The 17473-nt window shown below is 53.0% G+C and overlaps 2 protein-coding genes across 4 annotated transcripts; both read left to right on the plus strand.

The window, feature by feature from the left end:
* The first annotated feature begins 4577 nt into the window (after positions 1 to 4577).
* CD164L2 (CD164 molecule like 2) lies at positions 4578 to 8633 on the plus strand. Of its 3 annotated transcripts, none has more exons than XM_027965451.3 (6): positions 4578 to 4818; positions 5232 to 5399; positions 5500 to 5571; positions 6063 to 6107; positions 7615 to 7759; positions 8025 to 8633. In XM_027965451.3, exons 1-6 carry the CDS (start codon positions 4731 to 4733, stop codon positions 8038 to 8040), a joined length of 534 nt encoding a protein of 177 aa, XP_027821252.1. In that variant the 5' UTR covers positions 4578 to 4730; the 3' UTR covers positions 8041 to 8633. The 3 variants fall into 3 exon arrangements, with proteins under 3 accessions (XP_027821252.1, XP_027821253.1, XP_027821254.1); XM_027965452.3 differs by having other exon boundaries at positions 8306 to 8633; XM_027965453.3 differs by lacking the exon at positions 8025 to 8633 and having other exon boundaries at positions 7615 to 7763.
* A 158-nt stretch (positions 8634 to 8791) lies between these two features.
* On the plus strand, positions 8792 to 16772 carry FCN3 (ficolin 3). Its single transcript, XM_027964876.3, is given in 10 exon segments — positions 8792 to 11844; positions 12140 to 12228; positions 12556 to 12606; positions 13065 to 13094; positions 13317 to 13423; positions 13981 to 14004; positions 15090 to 15219; positions 15331 to 15364; positions 15366 to 15690; positions 16235 to 16772. Coding segments are annotated over 10 exon segments (1632 nt in total). The 5' UTR covers positions 8792 to 11281; the 3' UTR covers positions 16514 to 16772.
* The last annotated feature ends 701 nt before the right edge of the window (positions 16773 to 17473 follow it).

The following is a 17473-nucleotide window of genomic DNA, read 5'->3' on the forward strand; positions in this document are numbered from 1 at the left end:
AAATCGGGAAAGAAGTACGTCAAAGCTGTATATTATCACCTTGCTCATTTAACTTATATACAGAGAGTACAGCATGAGAAATACCGGGCTGGATGAAGCACAAGCTGGAATCAACATTGATGGGAGAAATATCAATAATCTCAGATACGCAGATGACACCACCCTTATGGCAGAAAGTGAAGAAGAACGAAACAGTTTCTTGATGAAAGTGAAAGAGAGTGAAAACCTTGGCTTGAAACTCAACATTCAAAAAACTAAAATCATGGCATCCAATCCCATCACTCATGGCAAATAGATGGGGAAACAATGGAAATAGTGACAGACTTTATTTTCTTGGACTCCAAAATCACTGCAGATGGTGACTGCAGCCAAGTAATTAAAAGACACTTGCTCCTTGGAAGTTATGACCAACCTAGACATCATATTAAAAAGCAGAGACATTACTTTGTCAACAAAGGTCCATCTAGTCAAGGCTATGGTTTTCCAGTAGTCGTGTATGGATGTGAGAGTTGGACTATAAAGAAAGCTGAGTGAAGAATTGATGCTTTTGAACTGTGGTGTTGGAGAAGACTCTTGAGAGTCCGTTGGACTGAAAGGAGGTCCAACTAGTCCATCCTAAAGGAGATCAGTGCTGGGTGTTCATTGGAAGGACTGATGCTGAAGCTGAAACTCCAATACTTTGGCCACCTGATGCAAAGAACTGACTCTTTAGAAAAGACCTTGATGCTGGGAAAGATTGAAGGTGGGAAGAAAAGGGGACAACAGAGGATGAGATGGTTGGATGGCACCACTGACTTGATGGACATGAGTTTGAGCAAGCTCTGGGAGTTGGTGATGGACAGGGAAGCCCGGCTTGCTTCAGTCCATTGGGTCACAAAGAGTCGGACATGACTGAGTGACTGAACTGAACTGAAAGTCTTAGGAGGAAAGAGTTGATTGTTTGAGGGACAGAGGAAGCTAGTGTGTCTGGACCAAAGGAGCCAAGGGGAGATGTAGGAGCTGAGCTCAGAGAGGAAGGCAGGGGAAGGTCATGTAAGTCTTGGAAAGCGGTGAGATGGAAGCCATCGGTGAGCTTAAACATGGAATAATATGATTTGATTTATATTTTCAAAGGATTGCTCTGGCTGCTGAGTGGAGAATGGACTATGGCAGAAGCAGAAGCCCTACCAGGAGGCCACTGCAGTCACCAAGGCAAGAGATAGTGAGGCCTTGGGTGCAGGGCAGATGGGTTCGGATCTACCAGCTGGGACAAGTGCCACAGCAGTTCAGCCTTGCTCTGTGACGGTCACCGAGGGCTTCCTGCAGGTGGTGGCCATTTAGCGTTGTCATGAAGGGTTAGTTTGCCAGATACATGTAGTCAGGAGAGGAGGATGACCCTCCAAGAGAGAGAACCACTACCAGATGAAGGCAAGGAGGTACAAACGACGCATGCTAGGGGGAAGGCTATTCTATTTTCTCAGAGGGTAAGATGCTGGGGTGAGCACAAGATGTCTGAGGCTTCTAGAGCCAGGAATCAAAGGGCTGTGAAAGCCAAGCTGAGTTGAAATTTGTTTCATGGTCAAATCCACGTTTTTGGGACAGCTCTGCACTGTGAGAGGTGAGCTGGGGAGAGGCCTGGAGACTGAGAGAAAGTGTGAGATCAGCAAAAGAAAGCTGAGGGAGCAGGACCCAGAAACAGGATCTGCAGGACTTTAGTCTGGGGGCAAGACAGAGGGAGGGGGTGAGGATGAGACCAGGGTTTCCAATCAGCTGCCTGGTGAGATGGAAGGAGCCTTCCTGAGGGGAAAAGAGGGACTGGGCAATTTCCAGGGCCTGAGGCACAAACTCAAGTGGAGATGCCCTAGAAGCAGGTGAACCCTCAGGAGGCACAGTGGACGGCAGAGTAGCCTCTGGCCTCACTAGATCCCGGTCCACATCCCGACCCCCTCCATTATAACTGTGTGCCCCTGGGAAAGTGATTTTACCAGAGGCCTGCAAATGGGACATTACAAAACCCATGTTTACAGGGTAGTTGTGGACATCAGCAAAGACCTGACAAGTTAAGCCTCTTAGTAGAATGTAAATTCTGCTAGTACTAAGTCGTTGATAGTTGCTTTGTTGCTGTTCAGTCCCTAAGTCACGTCCCACTCTTTGCGACCCCACGGACTGTAGCCGGCCAGGCTCCTCTGTCCATGGGATTTATCCTGGCAGGAATACTGGAATGGGTTGCCATTTCCTTCTCCAGGGGATCTTCCTGACCCAGGGATCAAACCCGCATCTCCTGAGTTGCAGGCAGATTCTTTACCACTGAACCACCTAACAAAATATTATTACAGGTGTGGCATCTGGGGAGCGAGCATTGGGCTGGAGATAGACATATGGTACTTGTTGACTGAGATGACCCAGAAGAGGAGATAGGGCTCAGGACTGAACTGGGCCAGCAGCGATGAAGAGGGAGAAAGAGGAAAAGGAGAAGTAGAGAAGGGAGAGGGGAAGGGAGGGGAGAGGTAGGGATGGGAAAGGGAAGAATGGAGGATGGGGCAGAGTGGAAGAGGAGCTGTCTTCTAAGGGACCTGAGAGGTGGCTGCAGAGGGAGAAAAGCCACAAGAGGCAGAGGGGAAGGTTGCAGAAAAACCACTTATCCCAGTACCAATGAGATGGCTGGCTTGGCCAAAGTGTGTGGTGGGTCAGAGATAGACGCAGTGTATTGAGGGGCAGAAGAGAAGAGGATACAACGGGTGAAGCGATACAGGCTGCCAGAGTCTGGGGGCCTGTTCTTCCCCCCTGGTTGGAGGATGAACTCTACAGAAGCTCAGAAATCAGGAAATTGACCTCCCTTCAAATCTAGATTTTGCCACTAACTCTATGACCTCTGACTCAGTTCAGTTCAGTCACTCAGTTTTGTCTGACTCTTTGTGACCCCACGGACTGCAGCACACCAGGCTTCCTGTCCATCACCAATCCCTGGAGCTTACTCAAACTCATGTCCATTGAGTTGGAGATGCCATCCAACCATCCAATGCTCTGTCAGTCCCTTCTCCCGCCTTCAATCTTTCCCAGCATCAGGGTCTTTTCCAAGGAGTCAGCTCTTCCCATCAGGTGGCCAAAGTGTTGGAGTTTCAGCTTCAGCAACAGTCCTTCCAATGACTATTCAGGATTGATTTCCTTTAGGATAGACTGGTTGGATCTCCTTGCAGTCCAAGGGTCTCTCAAGAGACTTCTCTAACACCACAGTTCAAAAGCATCAATTTTTCAGCACTCAGCTTTCTTTATGGTCCAACTCTCATGGCTACTGGAAAAACCATAGCTTTGACTAGACGGACCTTTGTCGGTAAAGTAATACCTCTGCTTTTTAATATGCCGTCTAGGTTGGTCATAACTTTTCTTCCAAGGAGCAAGCATCTTTTAATTTCATGGCTGCAGTCACCATCTGCAGTGATTTTGGAGCCCAGAAAAATAGTCTGCCACTGTTTCCACTGTTTCTCCATCTATTTGCCATGAAGTGATGGGACTGGATGCCATGATCTTAGTTTTCTGAATGTTGAGCTTTAAGCCAACTTTTTCACTCTCCTCTTTCACTTTCACCAAGAGCTCTTTAGTTCTTCACTTTCTGCTATAAGGGTGGTGTCATCTGCATATCTGAGGTTATTGATATTTCTCCCATCAATCTTGATTCCAGCTTGTGCTTCATCCAGCCCAGCATTTCTCATGATGTACTCTGCTGCTGCTGCTGGGCTAAGTCACTTCAGTCGTGTCCGACTCTGTGCGACCCCATAGACGGCAGCCCACCAGGCTCCACCGTCCCTGGGATTCTCCAGGCAAGAACACTGGAGTGGGTTGCCATTTCCTTATCCAATGCATGAAAGTGAAAAGTGAAAGTGAAGTTGCTCAGTCGTGTCTGACCTTCGAAACCCCATGGACTGCAGCCTACCAGGCTCCTCTGTCCATGGGATTTTGCATAGAAGTTAAATAAGCAGGGTGACAATATACAGCCTTGACATACTCCTTTCCCAGTTTGGAACCAGTCTGTTGTTCCATGTCCAGTTCTAACTGTTCCTTCTTGACCTACATACAGATTTCTCAGGAGGCAAGGTCATGTGGTCTGGTATCTCCATTTCTTGAAAAATTTTCCACAGTTTGTTGTGATCCATGCAAAGGCTTTGGCGTAGTCAATAAAGCAGAATTAGATGCTTTTCTAGAACACTCTTGCTTTTTCGATGGTCCAACGGATGTTGGCAATTTGATCTCTGGTTCCTCTGCCTTTTCTAAATCCAGCTTGAACATATGAAAGTTCACAGTTCATGTACTGTTGAAGCCTGGCTTAGAGAATTTTGACCTCCAACTAGTCACACACCTTTTCTGAGCCTCAGTTTCCTCACCTGTGAAGTAGGGATAATAACGCAACAGAGTGTTCATGATCCAGCGAGGGAAGGGGACATCCAGGGACCTGGCCGGGTACTCAGAATAGTTCTGGACTCGTCCTTTTTGCCAGAACCCCTCCCCAGATCCCCAAATCCCGCCCCACCAGACCGCTCCCACAAACCACGCCCCATCGGACCCCGCCCCAGACAACAAAGCCACGCCCTCCCACTCGCGTCACTAGCCCCGCCCTGTCGGGCCACGCCCACCTGGCCTCGCGCGGGTTGCCCTGGTCTCGCTCCCTACACCCCGGCGGAGCCGAGTCCGGAGGGGCCACGCTGCACCCGCTCTCCGCCGACCCCGACCGCCCCCCAGGCCCCGCCTCTGAGCCCATGGCCACGCTGGGACCCCGCGCCTTACGGGCTGCGCTCTGTGGCGGCTGCTGCTGCCTCCTCCTGTGTGCCCAGCTTGCTGTGGCTGGTAACGCGTGCCCTTCACCCAACTGCTTGCCAGGAGCAGTCTGGGCTTGGCGGGGGCGGGAGGGGACTTTTCACTTGTGTGCGGGGCTCCTGGGGTGGGTAGAAGTGGGCTCCGACTGTCTGTGGAGCCGTATATATAGGCTCCGGGTGTGAGGCAACTTCAGGTGTAGGGAAGTGAAGCGGGCCTCAGGTGAATGGGATGGGGGTGGTTCCTGATATATGCAAAGGGAGGGTGCTCTGGTGAATGTCAGGGAGCTTCTAGGTGTGTGTGCCCATGTGTTTGTGGAAACTCCAGGCGTGCGGTGGGGCTTAGGGGATCCAGGTGAGTGTACGTGTGCACGAAGTGAGATCCGTAGTAGTGGAGAAGGGGAACGGTAGCTTGGGTTCCAAGTGTTGCACCCACCTCACGCCCAGGTAAAGGTGCTCGAGGCTTTGGGCGGGGAGCCCTGCTCCGCATGAACATCTGGCCAGCTGTCCGAGTGGCCTGCACACAGCTGAAGCCCTGTGAGCATTGTGTGGAGGGGGACGGAGCACACAACCTCTCCGGCTGTGTGTGGGAGCAGTGTCGGCCGGAGGAGCCAGGTATGGAGTTAGGCCCTCCCCAAGGTTAGTGCCCCCAGTTCTGAACACCAGAACCTTGGCCCTGCTCCCTAAACCGCTTCCCTGCTCCTTCTCCCACCAGGACGCTGTGTGGCCCAAGCGGAGGTGGTCAAGGAAGGTTGCTCCATCTACAACCGCTCAGAGTCATGTCCAGGTAAGGGGGCTCCCTCTGGCCTAAGTCAATTTGGGGGGAGGGAGCAGAGGTGTCCTCAGCCAGAGCCTGCCTCCAGGAGGGAACCAGCCTCTCCCAGAGAGAAGACTGTGCCCACGAGCACCTGGGTCCAGTGTCAGTTCTGCCCTCAGCTCACTGAGATGTCGCTCCCCCTCTCCGGCCCGTTTCCTCCTCTGAAAATTGGTGCAGCTAGAGGATCTAGGACCAGCGTGTAGAGGAACCAGAGGAACTAGCTCTTCTATTTTAAACCATAGTGAGGACTTCGGAAGTTCAGAAGGGAATGGGGGGAGGGCTTCCTGAAGGAGGCAGCGTCACAAATGATGATTAGACGTAGAGATGGAGAGGGAGGCCTGCGCTGGTGGAAGGAACTGTATAAACTAAGGCTTAAGAGTGTGCCAGGTGGGCCTGGGATGGGGTCTTGATGGGAAGCGGCAGGGGGGTCTGGTTTAATTATGGATTCCCTGTCTCTTCAGCTGTGCACCACCACCCAACTCATGAACCAAAGACAGTCACAACAGGTAGGTACTATCTGGGGCAATGGAAGGACAGGAGGTGCAGGGAAAAACAGCTGGGCTCAGGCACTGACATGCTCTGTGACCTCAATCCTGTGATTTCTCCCTCTGAGCCTATTTCCAACATCTGTCAAATGGGTTGAAGAATACCTCACAAAGTGAGGATTTTATGAGAGCGTGTATAGCACCTCGTTCAGTTTCCAGTGTATAGAAGGTGATCAAGAAATGATGGTTCCCATCCCTTCTCCCCAATCCTGGTTCTGAGAACTCAGGATGGCCCCCCTCAGGACCTGCTTGGTGCTGAGGGTGTATGTCAGGTTGCCAAGGAGATGTCCTCAGTGACTACCTACTGCAACCTCCCGGCCCAGAGAGGGTCACAAAGCAGGGTCCCAGCCGAACAGAGGCAAGAACCCCACTCTTTGGTTCCCACTGCCCCTCAGGGTCTGGAGGTCAGCAGGCTTGGCAAGGATGGCTGAAGAGGCTCTTGGTTAATTAAAGTCAGAAACATGATCTCAGGGGCTGAATTATTGATGGCTCCTCCTCCAGCCTGAGCCCCAGCTGGGTCTTGTGCAGCTTATTTCTTCCTTCTTCTGCTCCTCTTTCCCTAGTCCCCTTCTCTGGGGCTCCCTGAACTGCTGCTGGGACCACCCTTCACATTCTCAGATTCCCCTTCTGCAAGCTACACACTCTGGGAGGTGGATCCAGCACCCAACTGGGCCCCTCTCACTGCCCTAGAATGCTCTTCTACCACCAGCCCTGCCCTGCTCTGGGCACCTGGCCCAGGGCCTGAAATTGAATCCCTGGTGGGAGTAGATGGCTAACATGGCACAGCTGGGAGTCACCTAGACGTCCTGGCAACTGTGGGCCCTGAGGCGGGGGTGGGGGAAAGGGTCGGGGATGCCGTGTAAGTCTGGCTCTGCCCTAATGGAGAGGTGACTGTCAGGCCTGGCACTCAGAGCCTGGTTAGTCCCTCCGACACATGGCATCGAGTCTTCATTTATCCCCTTGGTCGAGTGTGGGCTGCCGCATCTTCCTCTCCTCCTTCCCTCTCTCCGGACCCCGGGTGACGCCAGGGTCTTGGGACTTGGGAGTCCCAAGGAGACCACAGCATTTGCATCTGGGCTTCGAAGCTCAAGACCCAAGACGGAGAGGGACTGTGAGCTGAAAGCTGTGTGGGCGCCCAAGTTCTGGGTCCATCGTCACTCTGTGGGGCCCCAGTGGAAGAGGGAGGCAGGCAGGGAGCTCACTCACCATCTGGGACCTGCAGTCAGGAAGCCCAGAGAGAGTGTGACAGGCATCAAGCCACAGAGCAACTCAGGAGCGGAGCCAGGGCCGATGCTATCCATCCTTCCAGGCACTTCCAGGCCACCCGTAGAATCTGGGTGGAACTTATGAGCCTGCTGTCCAAGGCTCCCCTAGTGAGGACTGGGGGCCTCCCAGATGACCTGTGCTGGGTTTGGGGTGGGGCTGGGCCCCTGGCCTACAGTGGCCTGCTGTGGCCTCCACCCTGCAGAGAGCCCCTCCATCCCTGAGGCCCACAGCCCCAGCTTTGACGGGGCCAGCTTCACCGGAGGCGTGGTGATGGTGCTGAGTCTGCAGGCAGTGGCCTTCTTCGTCTTGCGCTTCCTCAAGGCCAAGGACAGCACCTACCAGACGCTGTGAGTACCTGGCTGCAAGCCCCATGCACCCTCTCCCCCCTGGCCCCCCAGGTGGCCCTCACTGCCTGTGTGCTGTCTCCACCACGGGGCAGCCTCAGGAGTCCTGAGGCCCTCTTGGCCTCCTGCATGTAGGCCACAGCGCGTCTCCCCTCTCCAGTGTGGGGTTCTCTCGGCTGGGTGTTGGCCCGCGTGGAACTCAGCCCAGGCCCGGCGTCTGAGAGCCCAGCTGAGCTCCTTTGTCTCTGTCCCCTCATGCTGCCCGCAGGGAGGAGAACCAGTAGGTGACAGCCCATGCACCCTTCAGCCTGCAGCTCTGTGGCCGCGGGCAGGAGCCCAGGCCACGTGTGCGGTTTGGTTTTCCTCTGAGAAGGGGAGCTGCTCTGAGGCTCTGGCCCCCATGTGTGCTGTGGGGTGGATCGCTGCAACCTCCATTAAAGTGTTTGCTCTTCTGCCCACTGCCTGCTCTCTGCAGGGTGCAGGGGGCGTCCTCAGCCCAGCTGAGGTGGGGCCACCACCCTGAGTGCCTTCTCTGTCTGCCCTCTGCAGAATCTGACCCCCTTCAGGCCCGGATTCCACACTCAGGGGAAAGAGGATGAAGAGGCTGCCCTCTCTTGGCCCCCTTAAGGGCCCTCAGGGTGGGAAAAACTTTGGTCACCAAATTGTGGCCCCTGTGAACACTGAGCAGACTCAGGACCCCGTAGCTGACATCCCTTCCTGTCCTGGGCCTGGTTCGTGCAGATGAGAGCATCCTTTAACCACCTTCTGCCTGATCCGTCATCCCTGTGGGCCCCCACCTGGTACTCGGTCTGGGCCTGGCCTCTTCCCATCAACCCGGCTTGGACACTGCCCCCCAATAAAGGAGCTCTTTCCAGCACTGTGCTCCCATGTCTTGGGCTGTGTGTGGATTGGATGGGGTGGGGGGTATGGTTCACTGCCCTTTCTTTCATGGAAACTGAGCCTTAAATTAACACTGTCACCTTTTAAAGTATTTTTATTTGCAGGAATTCCCTGGAAGTCCAGTGGTTAAGACTTGGTGCTTTCACTGCCGGGGCCTGGGTTCAAGCCCAGCTCGGGAAATTTAAGATCCCACTAGCCTCATGGCCTGGCCAGAAAAATAGTTTTTGTTGTTATGTGTTTAAGCCCCTCCTCCACTGCATTATAGAGAAGGGTGCAGAGACTCAAAAAGGGAAACACGCCTGCTTAAGATCACGCAGAGTGGAATGGGGGCAGGGCTGGGAATTTAATCCAGGTTTTTCTGACTCCAGAATGAGCAGAACGTCAGAACTCCTCTGCAGAGGCATCTCCAGGTTTTTTTTTTTTTTTTTTTTGGCTCCTAAATTGGATCTCTGCCCTTGTGCCAAGGTGGAGGTACCCCCGGGACCCTCCCCAGGGTACTTCTGGCCTTCCTTGAATGGGCCCTCCTAGAAAGCACCACTTACGCCCACTTCTCTCTCTTCACCCCCTCAACCCTGGGCCCAGAAGTCTTCTCTAATAACATCTCCTACCCATGGGGCACTTGCTGGAAACTAGGCGTGTGGCTGAGAGTCTGGCATCAGTGTCTCATTTAGTCCCATGATTGTCCTAGAAAGCTGAGAGGCAGTAGAGAGTCACGGGCAAAAGTTTAGCCTGTGGAACCCGACTGCTTTGTGGGACTGAAAGTTAATGGAGTAGCTCTGGGCTTCGGTTTCCTCGTCTGTAAAGTCCAGTAACAGCTGTTCCATCTCAGTGGGATGTAGAGCAGGTTCAGAGCAGGGGCATGTGCCCCATCTGCTTCACTCCAGGGCACCCATTCACCCCTCCAGCTGCCCAAATGCCTGCATCTCTTCCTCCCCTTGAGGCCACCTCTCCTTGCAGGATCTCTGGCTGCAGCTGGAAAGGCTTTAGGGCTCCTGGGCTCCACAGGGAGTTTCAGCTACTTCTTGGCCTCTCAGAGGGCTCACCTGCCTACCCATCAATGCCAAACACAGTCCACTCCCCACAGACTCACTTCTATCAACACCTCTCCTCCTCTCAGACATCAGCCTCCCCTCCAGGTCCCTGCATCTGGGTCATGTGACCCAGCCTGCCTTGCTCTCTCTTCTTCAAGCCTCTGTACACATGGTTTCTCCTGCCTGGGTTGCCCTCCCCTGGCTGGGACGATGCCCGTTCTCTCCCAGGCCAAAGAAATAATGCCCCACCTCCTCCTGGCTTTTCACCCAGTTAAGGCCATTTCTCTAGTGGATGTTTTCTTTTTCAAATGTAGTAAATGCCTGCAAAGAGCAAAAGGACTACACGGACATTCATGTACCTGAAGAACGAGAATCACTCTCCCCAGCATCCCACTCCCCAGAAATAACTATGCTTGAACAGGATGGGTCACACCTTTCTCTATGAATTTACAAAAGACATACCTACACACACTTAGTTTTTTTAAAATACAAAATGAGGGACTTCTCTGGTGGCGCAGGGGTTAAGAATCCGCCTGGCAGTGCAGGCCATGCGGGTTCCATCCCTGGTCCTAGAAGATTCTACCGGCCTCAGAGCAGCTAAGCCCATATGCCACAGCTACTGAAACCCGCATGCCTGGAGGCCGTGCTCCGCAATTAGAGAAGCCACTGCAATGAGAGACCCATGCTCGCTGCAAGTAAAGACTGCACAAAGCAACGAAGACCCAGCGCAGCCAAAAGTAAAATTATTTTTTAAAGTTTTTCATTACAAAAAAAAACAAAACTGAAGTGGGAGCATGCTTTACATTTTGTTCTGCAACGCTGCCCCTTTCGTTAGAGATCAGATTTGCCCCATGACTTATTCAGATGGTGATGGTTGATTTGCCTGCATCCTGTCAGAGTCCAACTGGGTTATTTCCGTTTTATCATAAACAGCATCATGATAGACGGGCTTGTCTTCAGATCTTGGCATACCTGTGGCAGAGTGTGTGCGGTGGGGACATATTCCTAGAACTGGAATTGGAGCTTCTCAGCGTTCATCTCATGGATCCATCCTGTCTGGCAAGCTTGGCCTCCACCTTCCTTGACACTCTCATGAACCTGGCCTTCTCTACCCCCACAAGAACTGGGCCTGGTATAGAGAAGGCCCTCAGGGAGGATTTGATGAGTGAATGAATGACCAACGTTTTCCTGTCCTCTGTCACCAGAGGTCCCTCTCCGGCTCAGACCTCCCCCCTCACATCTGGACCAAGGCTGCTGCCTCTTCTTCACTGGCCTGCATGCCTGCCCTGCATGGTCTGCCCATGTGATGGCCTATGTTAGCAGCTGTTTTCTAACCTCTGCCAGGGACTCTTCAGTGGACCTGAGGGTGGGCATGAAGTCACCTTGCTAACAGTGCTTCTCTCTGGTTGGGGGCATGGTTAGGGGCTTGGGCAAAATCTCTGGCAGAGAGAACACAAATCATGTCCTGTCTCTGAGCCTGTTTTTCCTTGTTTATTCATTTATTTAATGAACATTAATGGGGCACCTGCTATGTATCAGCCTATAACCCAGTTTCAATAATATTAATAACAACCATCAGTGGGACTGTGTAAGGATGGGAGGCGATATACAAATAGCACCCAGCATGACTTGGGGTTGGGGTGGGCCACCAGATGGTATCGGTGGTCATTCCCAATATGGTGACAAGGATCAGGGAAGAATTCCTAGTGGAGATGACATGAGAGCTGGACCTTCATGCATAGCGGGGAGCTTCACAGGGAGAGACGAGGAGGGGGTTCCAGATGAGCTAAGGTACAAAAGTAGAAAGACCCTACGTGAGTGCAGAAGTCTGAAGAGATGGCTGCAGAGTCTTGGTGGCCAGGATCAGAAGTTGGACTCCATCCTGGTTGGACCGGGCAGGAATAATGCCCATTCTCTCAAAGGTGAAGGAGGAAAAGCCCCCACCTTCTGCTGGTTCCAGCCTGGGTGGGGTATCCCTGGGGAAAGACAATGGAGGAAGTCTTGCTTCAGGTCCTCCCACCAGCCTGGAATCTTTTCTCAGGGCCCCAGCAAGATGGGGCCTCTGTGGACCCCACCTTCCCCTTTCCTCTTCTTGTTTGGGGAGCCTGCCTCTCTGAGGACCCAGGACTACCCCAGTTGCCCAGATAGGGGCCCAGGGTACCCTCCCCACTCACCCACTCACCATCCCATCCTCATCCTCTCCCTAGGTATCCTTCTCCCACCCAGGCTCACTAGCCTCAAGGAGCAGGGTGGGAGTTTGATAATCTGGGCTCTACACACACACACACACACACACACACACTGTATGCAAATAGATGCAAATGATGAAAAACCTGACAGCTAGAATCTGGGGGATGGAAAGAAAAGCGCAGAGGGATCTGGAAGAGACATACCCACTACCCCCATGCCCATCCTGTGCCCACCTGGCCCTGTATCTCCCTGCAGAACCCAGGAAACTGGAAGCCAGTAAAGCTGTCCTCTTGCCCAGTTGTCCTGGAACCCCAGGAAGTCCTGGGGAGAAGGGAGCACCAGGTCCTCAAGGTAAGAGATGCCAGAGATCTGGCAGGGGCCTGCGGAGGCACCAATTACAGTCTGTGCTAAGAGACCATGGCAAAGGGGCAAGGAAACTTTGTGTGCCAGGCTCCAGGCTGGATGCCCAGCATCCTAAGACTGACCCTGTGGGGTAGGTAGTATCATCCCCATCTCGCTGGGCTGTGGGGGAAGGGAGGTTCAGAGAGGATCAGTCATTCACCCATGTACACAGAGCCAGGAGCCACGAAAGGCTGCAGCTGGGATCTGACTTGACTGCTTTCTGGCCCCTGACATAGGGCAGGGTGTAAGGCATCTCTCTGGTTTCTGGGATGTCAGGGCAGCCTGGACCACTGGGCAAGATGGGTCCCAAGGGTGAGCCTGGGGACTGTGTGGAGCTAGAGGTCTCTTCTTTCTTTGCTCTGTCCCTGGACCAGAGAGGGGGCTGCTTGGCTGCTGCTCAGGAATTGGCTGTGATTGACCTCTTGTAGAGGGGGTAGAAAGCTGGTGGCACTAGTGGTAAAGAACCTATCTTCCATTGCAGGAGACATAAGAGATGCACGTTCGATCCCTGGATCGGGAAGATCCCCTGGAGGACAACCCACCCCAGTATTCTTGACTGGAGAATCCCATGGACAGAAGAGCCTGGCAGGCTACAATCCACAGGGTCACAAAGAGTCAGACACGACTGAAGTGACTTAGCACACGTGCAGTGGGGGTGGAAAGCTGGGAGGAGTGGTGAGAATCGGGAGAAGGGCCTGGGCACCCTCCCCTCTGGTGGTTCGTGAGCCTTCCATTGGGAGTACTCAGACTTCAGAGTCAACATTCATCTTTTCTTGGGGCTGGAGATTCAGTGAACTTGCTGTGGGGACAGGAAGGTTGAGGCCATCTTTGCTGGAGCCCAGGCACCTAGAATCAGACGGTGCTGGGGTGTTGTTGGGTCAGCAGGAGTGGCCCAGTCCCACCCCCGGAGCCCCTCTTCAGGGGTCCAAAGGAATTGAGAGGACTCCTGGAGTCCAGCACGTGGCCTCTTCCATTGCCTGGGCTGGGGCTTGGGAAATAACTTAGGGGCCCCCATCAGCTCATCTCCTCTTCCCCAGGCCCTGGGAGCTGCCAGGAGCTGCTGAGCCGGAAGACCACTTTGAGTGACTGGTACCATCTGTGCCTGCCTGAGGGCTGAGCCCTCCCAGTCTTTTGTGACAGTTCAGTTCAGTGGCTCAGTCGTGGCTGACTCCTTGCGGCCCCATGGACTGCAGCACACCAGGCCTCCCTGTCCATCACCAACTCCCCAAGTTTACTCAAACTCACGTCCATTGAATTAGTGTTGTCATCCAACCATCTCATCCTCTGTTGCCCCCTTCTCCTCTCGCCTTCAATCTTTCCCAGCATCAGGGTCTTTTCAAATGAGTCAGTTCTTTGCATCAGGTGGCCAAAGTATTGGAGTTTCAGCTTCAGCATCAGTCATTCCAATAAATATTCAGGACTGATTTCCTTTAGGATGGACTGGTTGGATCTCCTTGCAGTCCAAGGGACTCTCAAGAGTCTTCTCCAACACCACAGTTTAAAAGCATCAATTCTTTGGCGCTCAGCTTTCTTTATAGTCCAACTCTCACATCCATACCTGACTACTGGAAAAACCAGAGCTTTGATTAGATGGACCTTTGTTGGCAAACCAATGTCTCTGCTTTTTAATACGCTATCTAGATTGGTCATAGCTTTTCTTCCAAGGGGCAAGCGTCTTTTAATTTTGTCTTTTGTGACAAGGACACCGCAGAGGGTGGCTGGCTGGTGAAGGAGTGTCAGGGAGAGAAAGGACTGGAACAAGTCAGACCCAGTGGGCACTTCTTCCCCTTGGCCCCTAGGCGGAGCCAGAGCCCACTGGAGCCAAGACATCCCGTTGGTGAGTATCACTAACAAATGCTTACTGAGCTCCCAGAGGGCCTGAAGAAGTCTGAGAAGGCTTCACAGAGGAGATGCCATTTGAAAGGGCCCTGAAGGCTGTGTAGAAGTTCTCAAGATAGGTGAGGTGCCTATAGGAAGGGCCTTCCAGGTAGAGGGAAAGACAAATGCAGGGAGGCCGGAGAGCAGGAGGGGGTCGGGGAGACCGGACGAGTGAGCTGAGAGCAGGTGGAGTGCTTGATTGAGGTCTACTGGTGTGGGTCAAGCATGGAGGAAGGCCCAGACTGCAGAGACCCGTTCACAAAGGGCACTGAGTGACTGACTCAGTGGGAGTGGGGAGCCTTGGAAGAGTTTCAAGCAGAGGAGGGACCAGGTCAGACATGTTTTTGAAAGAAGACTCAGGCTACACTGTGGAGAATGCATTGAATGGGGACCAGAGTGCAGGTAGGGACACAGTTTAGGATGACTGCAGGGGTCTGGGCAGGAGAAGAGGGTGGGCAGCGGCAGGAACAAAGGTAGAGGCTCTTAGACTGAAAGATATTTAGGAGAGAAACTCTACAGGACCTGGGGACTGCTTGGCATGAAGAGGAAACTGGGGTTGAGAGGGAGTATCAGGGTAAGACTGAATGGACCTCTGCTCTAATACCTTGGTTCTTATCGTAAATGAAAGCAGGGTTATTTTGAATCCTACTCCCAACTGGGCTGACCATCTCTTGAAGGCAGGGACAACGGTTCTATTTCAGTCCATCCAGGGACTGTGGTGTGAAGTTGAGAGTCAGTAAAAGGTGTGTAGAGTTGACTGGTATATTCACAGGCAAGGCTCACTTGGACTCACACTTTATCAACAAGCCCTCAAACCAAAGAGGGGGGCGTCTGTCCGCCTACCCCTCGCAGCGCCTCTGCCCCTTGCATCTCCTCATCCCAGGCTCAGCCTGGAGTGATGACTCCCATTGTCACCTTCTCTGCCTCCCTAGGTCTTCCAGGGGTGACGGGATGGTCCCGTGGATTCCTTCTGCTCTTGGTCTTCCTACACAGCAGGTGTGGGGAGCCAGGAGTCTGAATTCTGGCTGGGGAATGAGAATTTGCACCAGCTTACTCTCCAGGGTAGGTTTCTCAGTAGGGTCCAGGGAGTCTGAGGGGCCTTTCCCTGGCATTCTGATTCCCACCTGGGATCTGAGGATTCCTCCGTCTCTGACTCCCTGTCCCCTCCCCCAGGCACCCAGGAGCTGTGGGTGGAGCCGGAGGACTTTAGGCAACCACACCTTTGTTCCCTGTAGGTCCTTCCTCCTCCTAGTGGAGGCAGACCATCACCAGCTGTTGCTGGGCAGGTTCTCAGAGGGCAGGGCAGGTGAGCAAGCCTACAGTAGGGCCCTGGAGCAAGCCAAGAAGTCTAGGGAGGCTGGATTTTTCCCCAGAGCTGCCATGGCCTCCATGGATGACCCAGGACAACTCCTTCCCCTGCTGCGGATCTGTTTTCTCATTGGAAAAAATGGCAGTGATGAGACAGGGTGGTGTAGGAGTGAACAAGTTAGGCTCTGGAGGCAATCGATCCTGAGTTTAAAATCCAGCTCTGTCGTTTACTAACTGTGTGACCTTGGGCAAGTCCCTTCTGGGTCAGAGCCTCAGTTTCCTCTCCTGTAAAATGGGTAAGGAGGCAGGGAGGGAGGATGTGAAAGCCAGCTGAGGCTCTGTTGAGTGTTATCATTATCTGCTTTGGAAGAGGAACCAAGAAAGTCTTTTTTTTTTTTTTCCAGAGAAATACCAACAGTTGAGAAGAAATTTGAAAGAGGGAAGTGGTTACAAGGAGTGCCTCAGTGGAGCCCCCTTTCCTGCCTAAGCGTCTGAGAAGTCCCTCCTAGCTCCCCCAGGCACAGTAGCTCAGGCTGCAGCTGGGAGCCGCGAGGAGACAAATGAGCAAGAGGGAAGCCGGAGATTCTGGGAGGGGATGAGGCAAAGGGAGGTGTCAGTGGCTTTGGAGCCACAGTCCTGAGCTCAAGTCCCAATGCCTCTGTGATTAGCTGCCTGGGCCAACGCCCTGGTTCCATGACACTGCTGTTTTTTTCCCAAGGGGCCTGAAAACACCCACCTCACAGTTGCCCTCAGGCTCCTGTGATATCATCTCTTCAAGGGTGCCAGGCATGGTGCCAGCACCGAGGCGCCTCCCACCCTCTTCCTGCCAGGGGCCTCCCAGAGCTTCCACACCGGGAAACCCTTTCCCACCGACCATGATACAAGTGGGAGAAACTGCACAGTGAGTCTCCCCGGAGCCTGGTGGCACGGATCCTGCTATCAGACCAATCTCAACGGGCGCTACTTGATGTTCAAAGCCCCTGCCCATAATTATAGCATTGAAAGGGCCTCACGCCAAGGCGTGGGCCACCCTTACCACAGCGATTAAATGGTGCTTCACTAGGGCACCCTGGTAGCCAGCACCCTTATCTCTATCACACAGCTTCCGGACTCTCGGCAGTTGTTCAGTTGCTTGGTCGTGTTCGACTCTTCATGATCCCATGGACCGCAGCATGTCAGGCTTCCCTGACTTTCCTTGTCTCCCAGAGTTGGCTCAGACTCATGCCCATTGAGTCGATGATGCCATCCAACCATCTCATCCCTGCTCCTCTTACTTTTTATTAAAAAATAAAATCATTTTAACTCTTCCCCGACTGGCAGACCTCTTCCAATTATTGGGAAAAACACAAGAGGGCAGAGGAAGGACACAAGTTTCAGTTCCATTCAAGGAAGATCTTCCTTCCAGTCAGGAAGATCGACAAGTTGACCTCAAAAGATAGTGAGGCTTCTGTTCCTAGAGGTTTGCAAGTCGAGGCCAGAGGCACTTGGAGTGGCAGGCTTGGAAGGATTCAAGCATCCATTGACAACATTCTTGGGTCCCTTGGGTCCTACAAGTAGATGGTTTCATGGTGGAAATTGCACTGCCATCTCACCCTGGTATCCCCTGCCTGTCCCTTCAAAGTTGTCTGTTTTCCAGGCGCTGTTGTCACATTTTCATCCTTTGCTACTTCCTGCCTGTTCCATTAGTGGTTAGTTCGAACTCAGTTAAAACAAGGCATTTTTCTCCCATGGGGCAACAGGGCAGTGAAACAGCAGTTCCTGAACTGGCATTTATTAAGCAGTTAGATAATTTGCCAGAGTCACATTCAAGAAAGTGTTAGAACAATAAGTTAAGAGTCTGATCTCTGAGTCTGACAGGGAGTCCTGGCCTTGCATCCTGCTTTGTTGTGTAGCTGAGTGATCTTGGACAAGTTACTCAACCTCCGAGTTCCCAGTTCCTGATTTCAGAGTCCACTGAAGTTTATGCCAGGCTGTGGCCTCACTAATTCCCACTAGAAGGTTAGGGATT

The sequence above is a fragment of the Ovis aries genome, chromosome 2 (assembly GCF_016772045.2).
Source record: "Ovis aries strain OAR_USU_Benz2616 breed Rambouillet chromosome 2, ARS-UI_Ramb_v3.0, whole genome shotgun sequence".
NCBI lineage: Eukaryota > Metazoa > Chordata > Mammalia > Artiodactyla > Bovidae > Ovis > Ovis aries.

Excerpts from the sequence above, each read along its gene's own strand:
- CD164L2 (XM_027965451.3), top strand. The coding sequence starts at position 4,731 with ATGGCCACGCTGGGACCCCGCGCCTTACGGGCTGCGCTCTGTGGCGGC. Across the intron at positions 5,400-5,499 it reads GTGTCGGCCGGAGGAGCCAG|GACGCTGTGTGGCCCAAGCG; the intron begins GTATGGAGTTAG and ends TTCTCCCACCAG. Across the intron at positions 5,572-6,062 it reads CCGCTCAGAGTCATGTCCAG|CTGTGCACCACCACCCAACT; the intron begins GTAAGGGGGCTC and ends CTGTCTCTTCAG.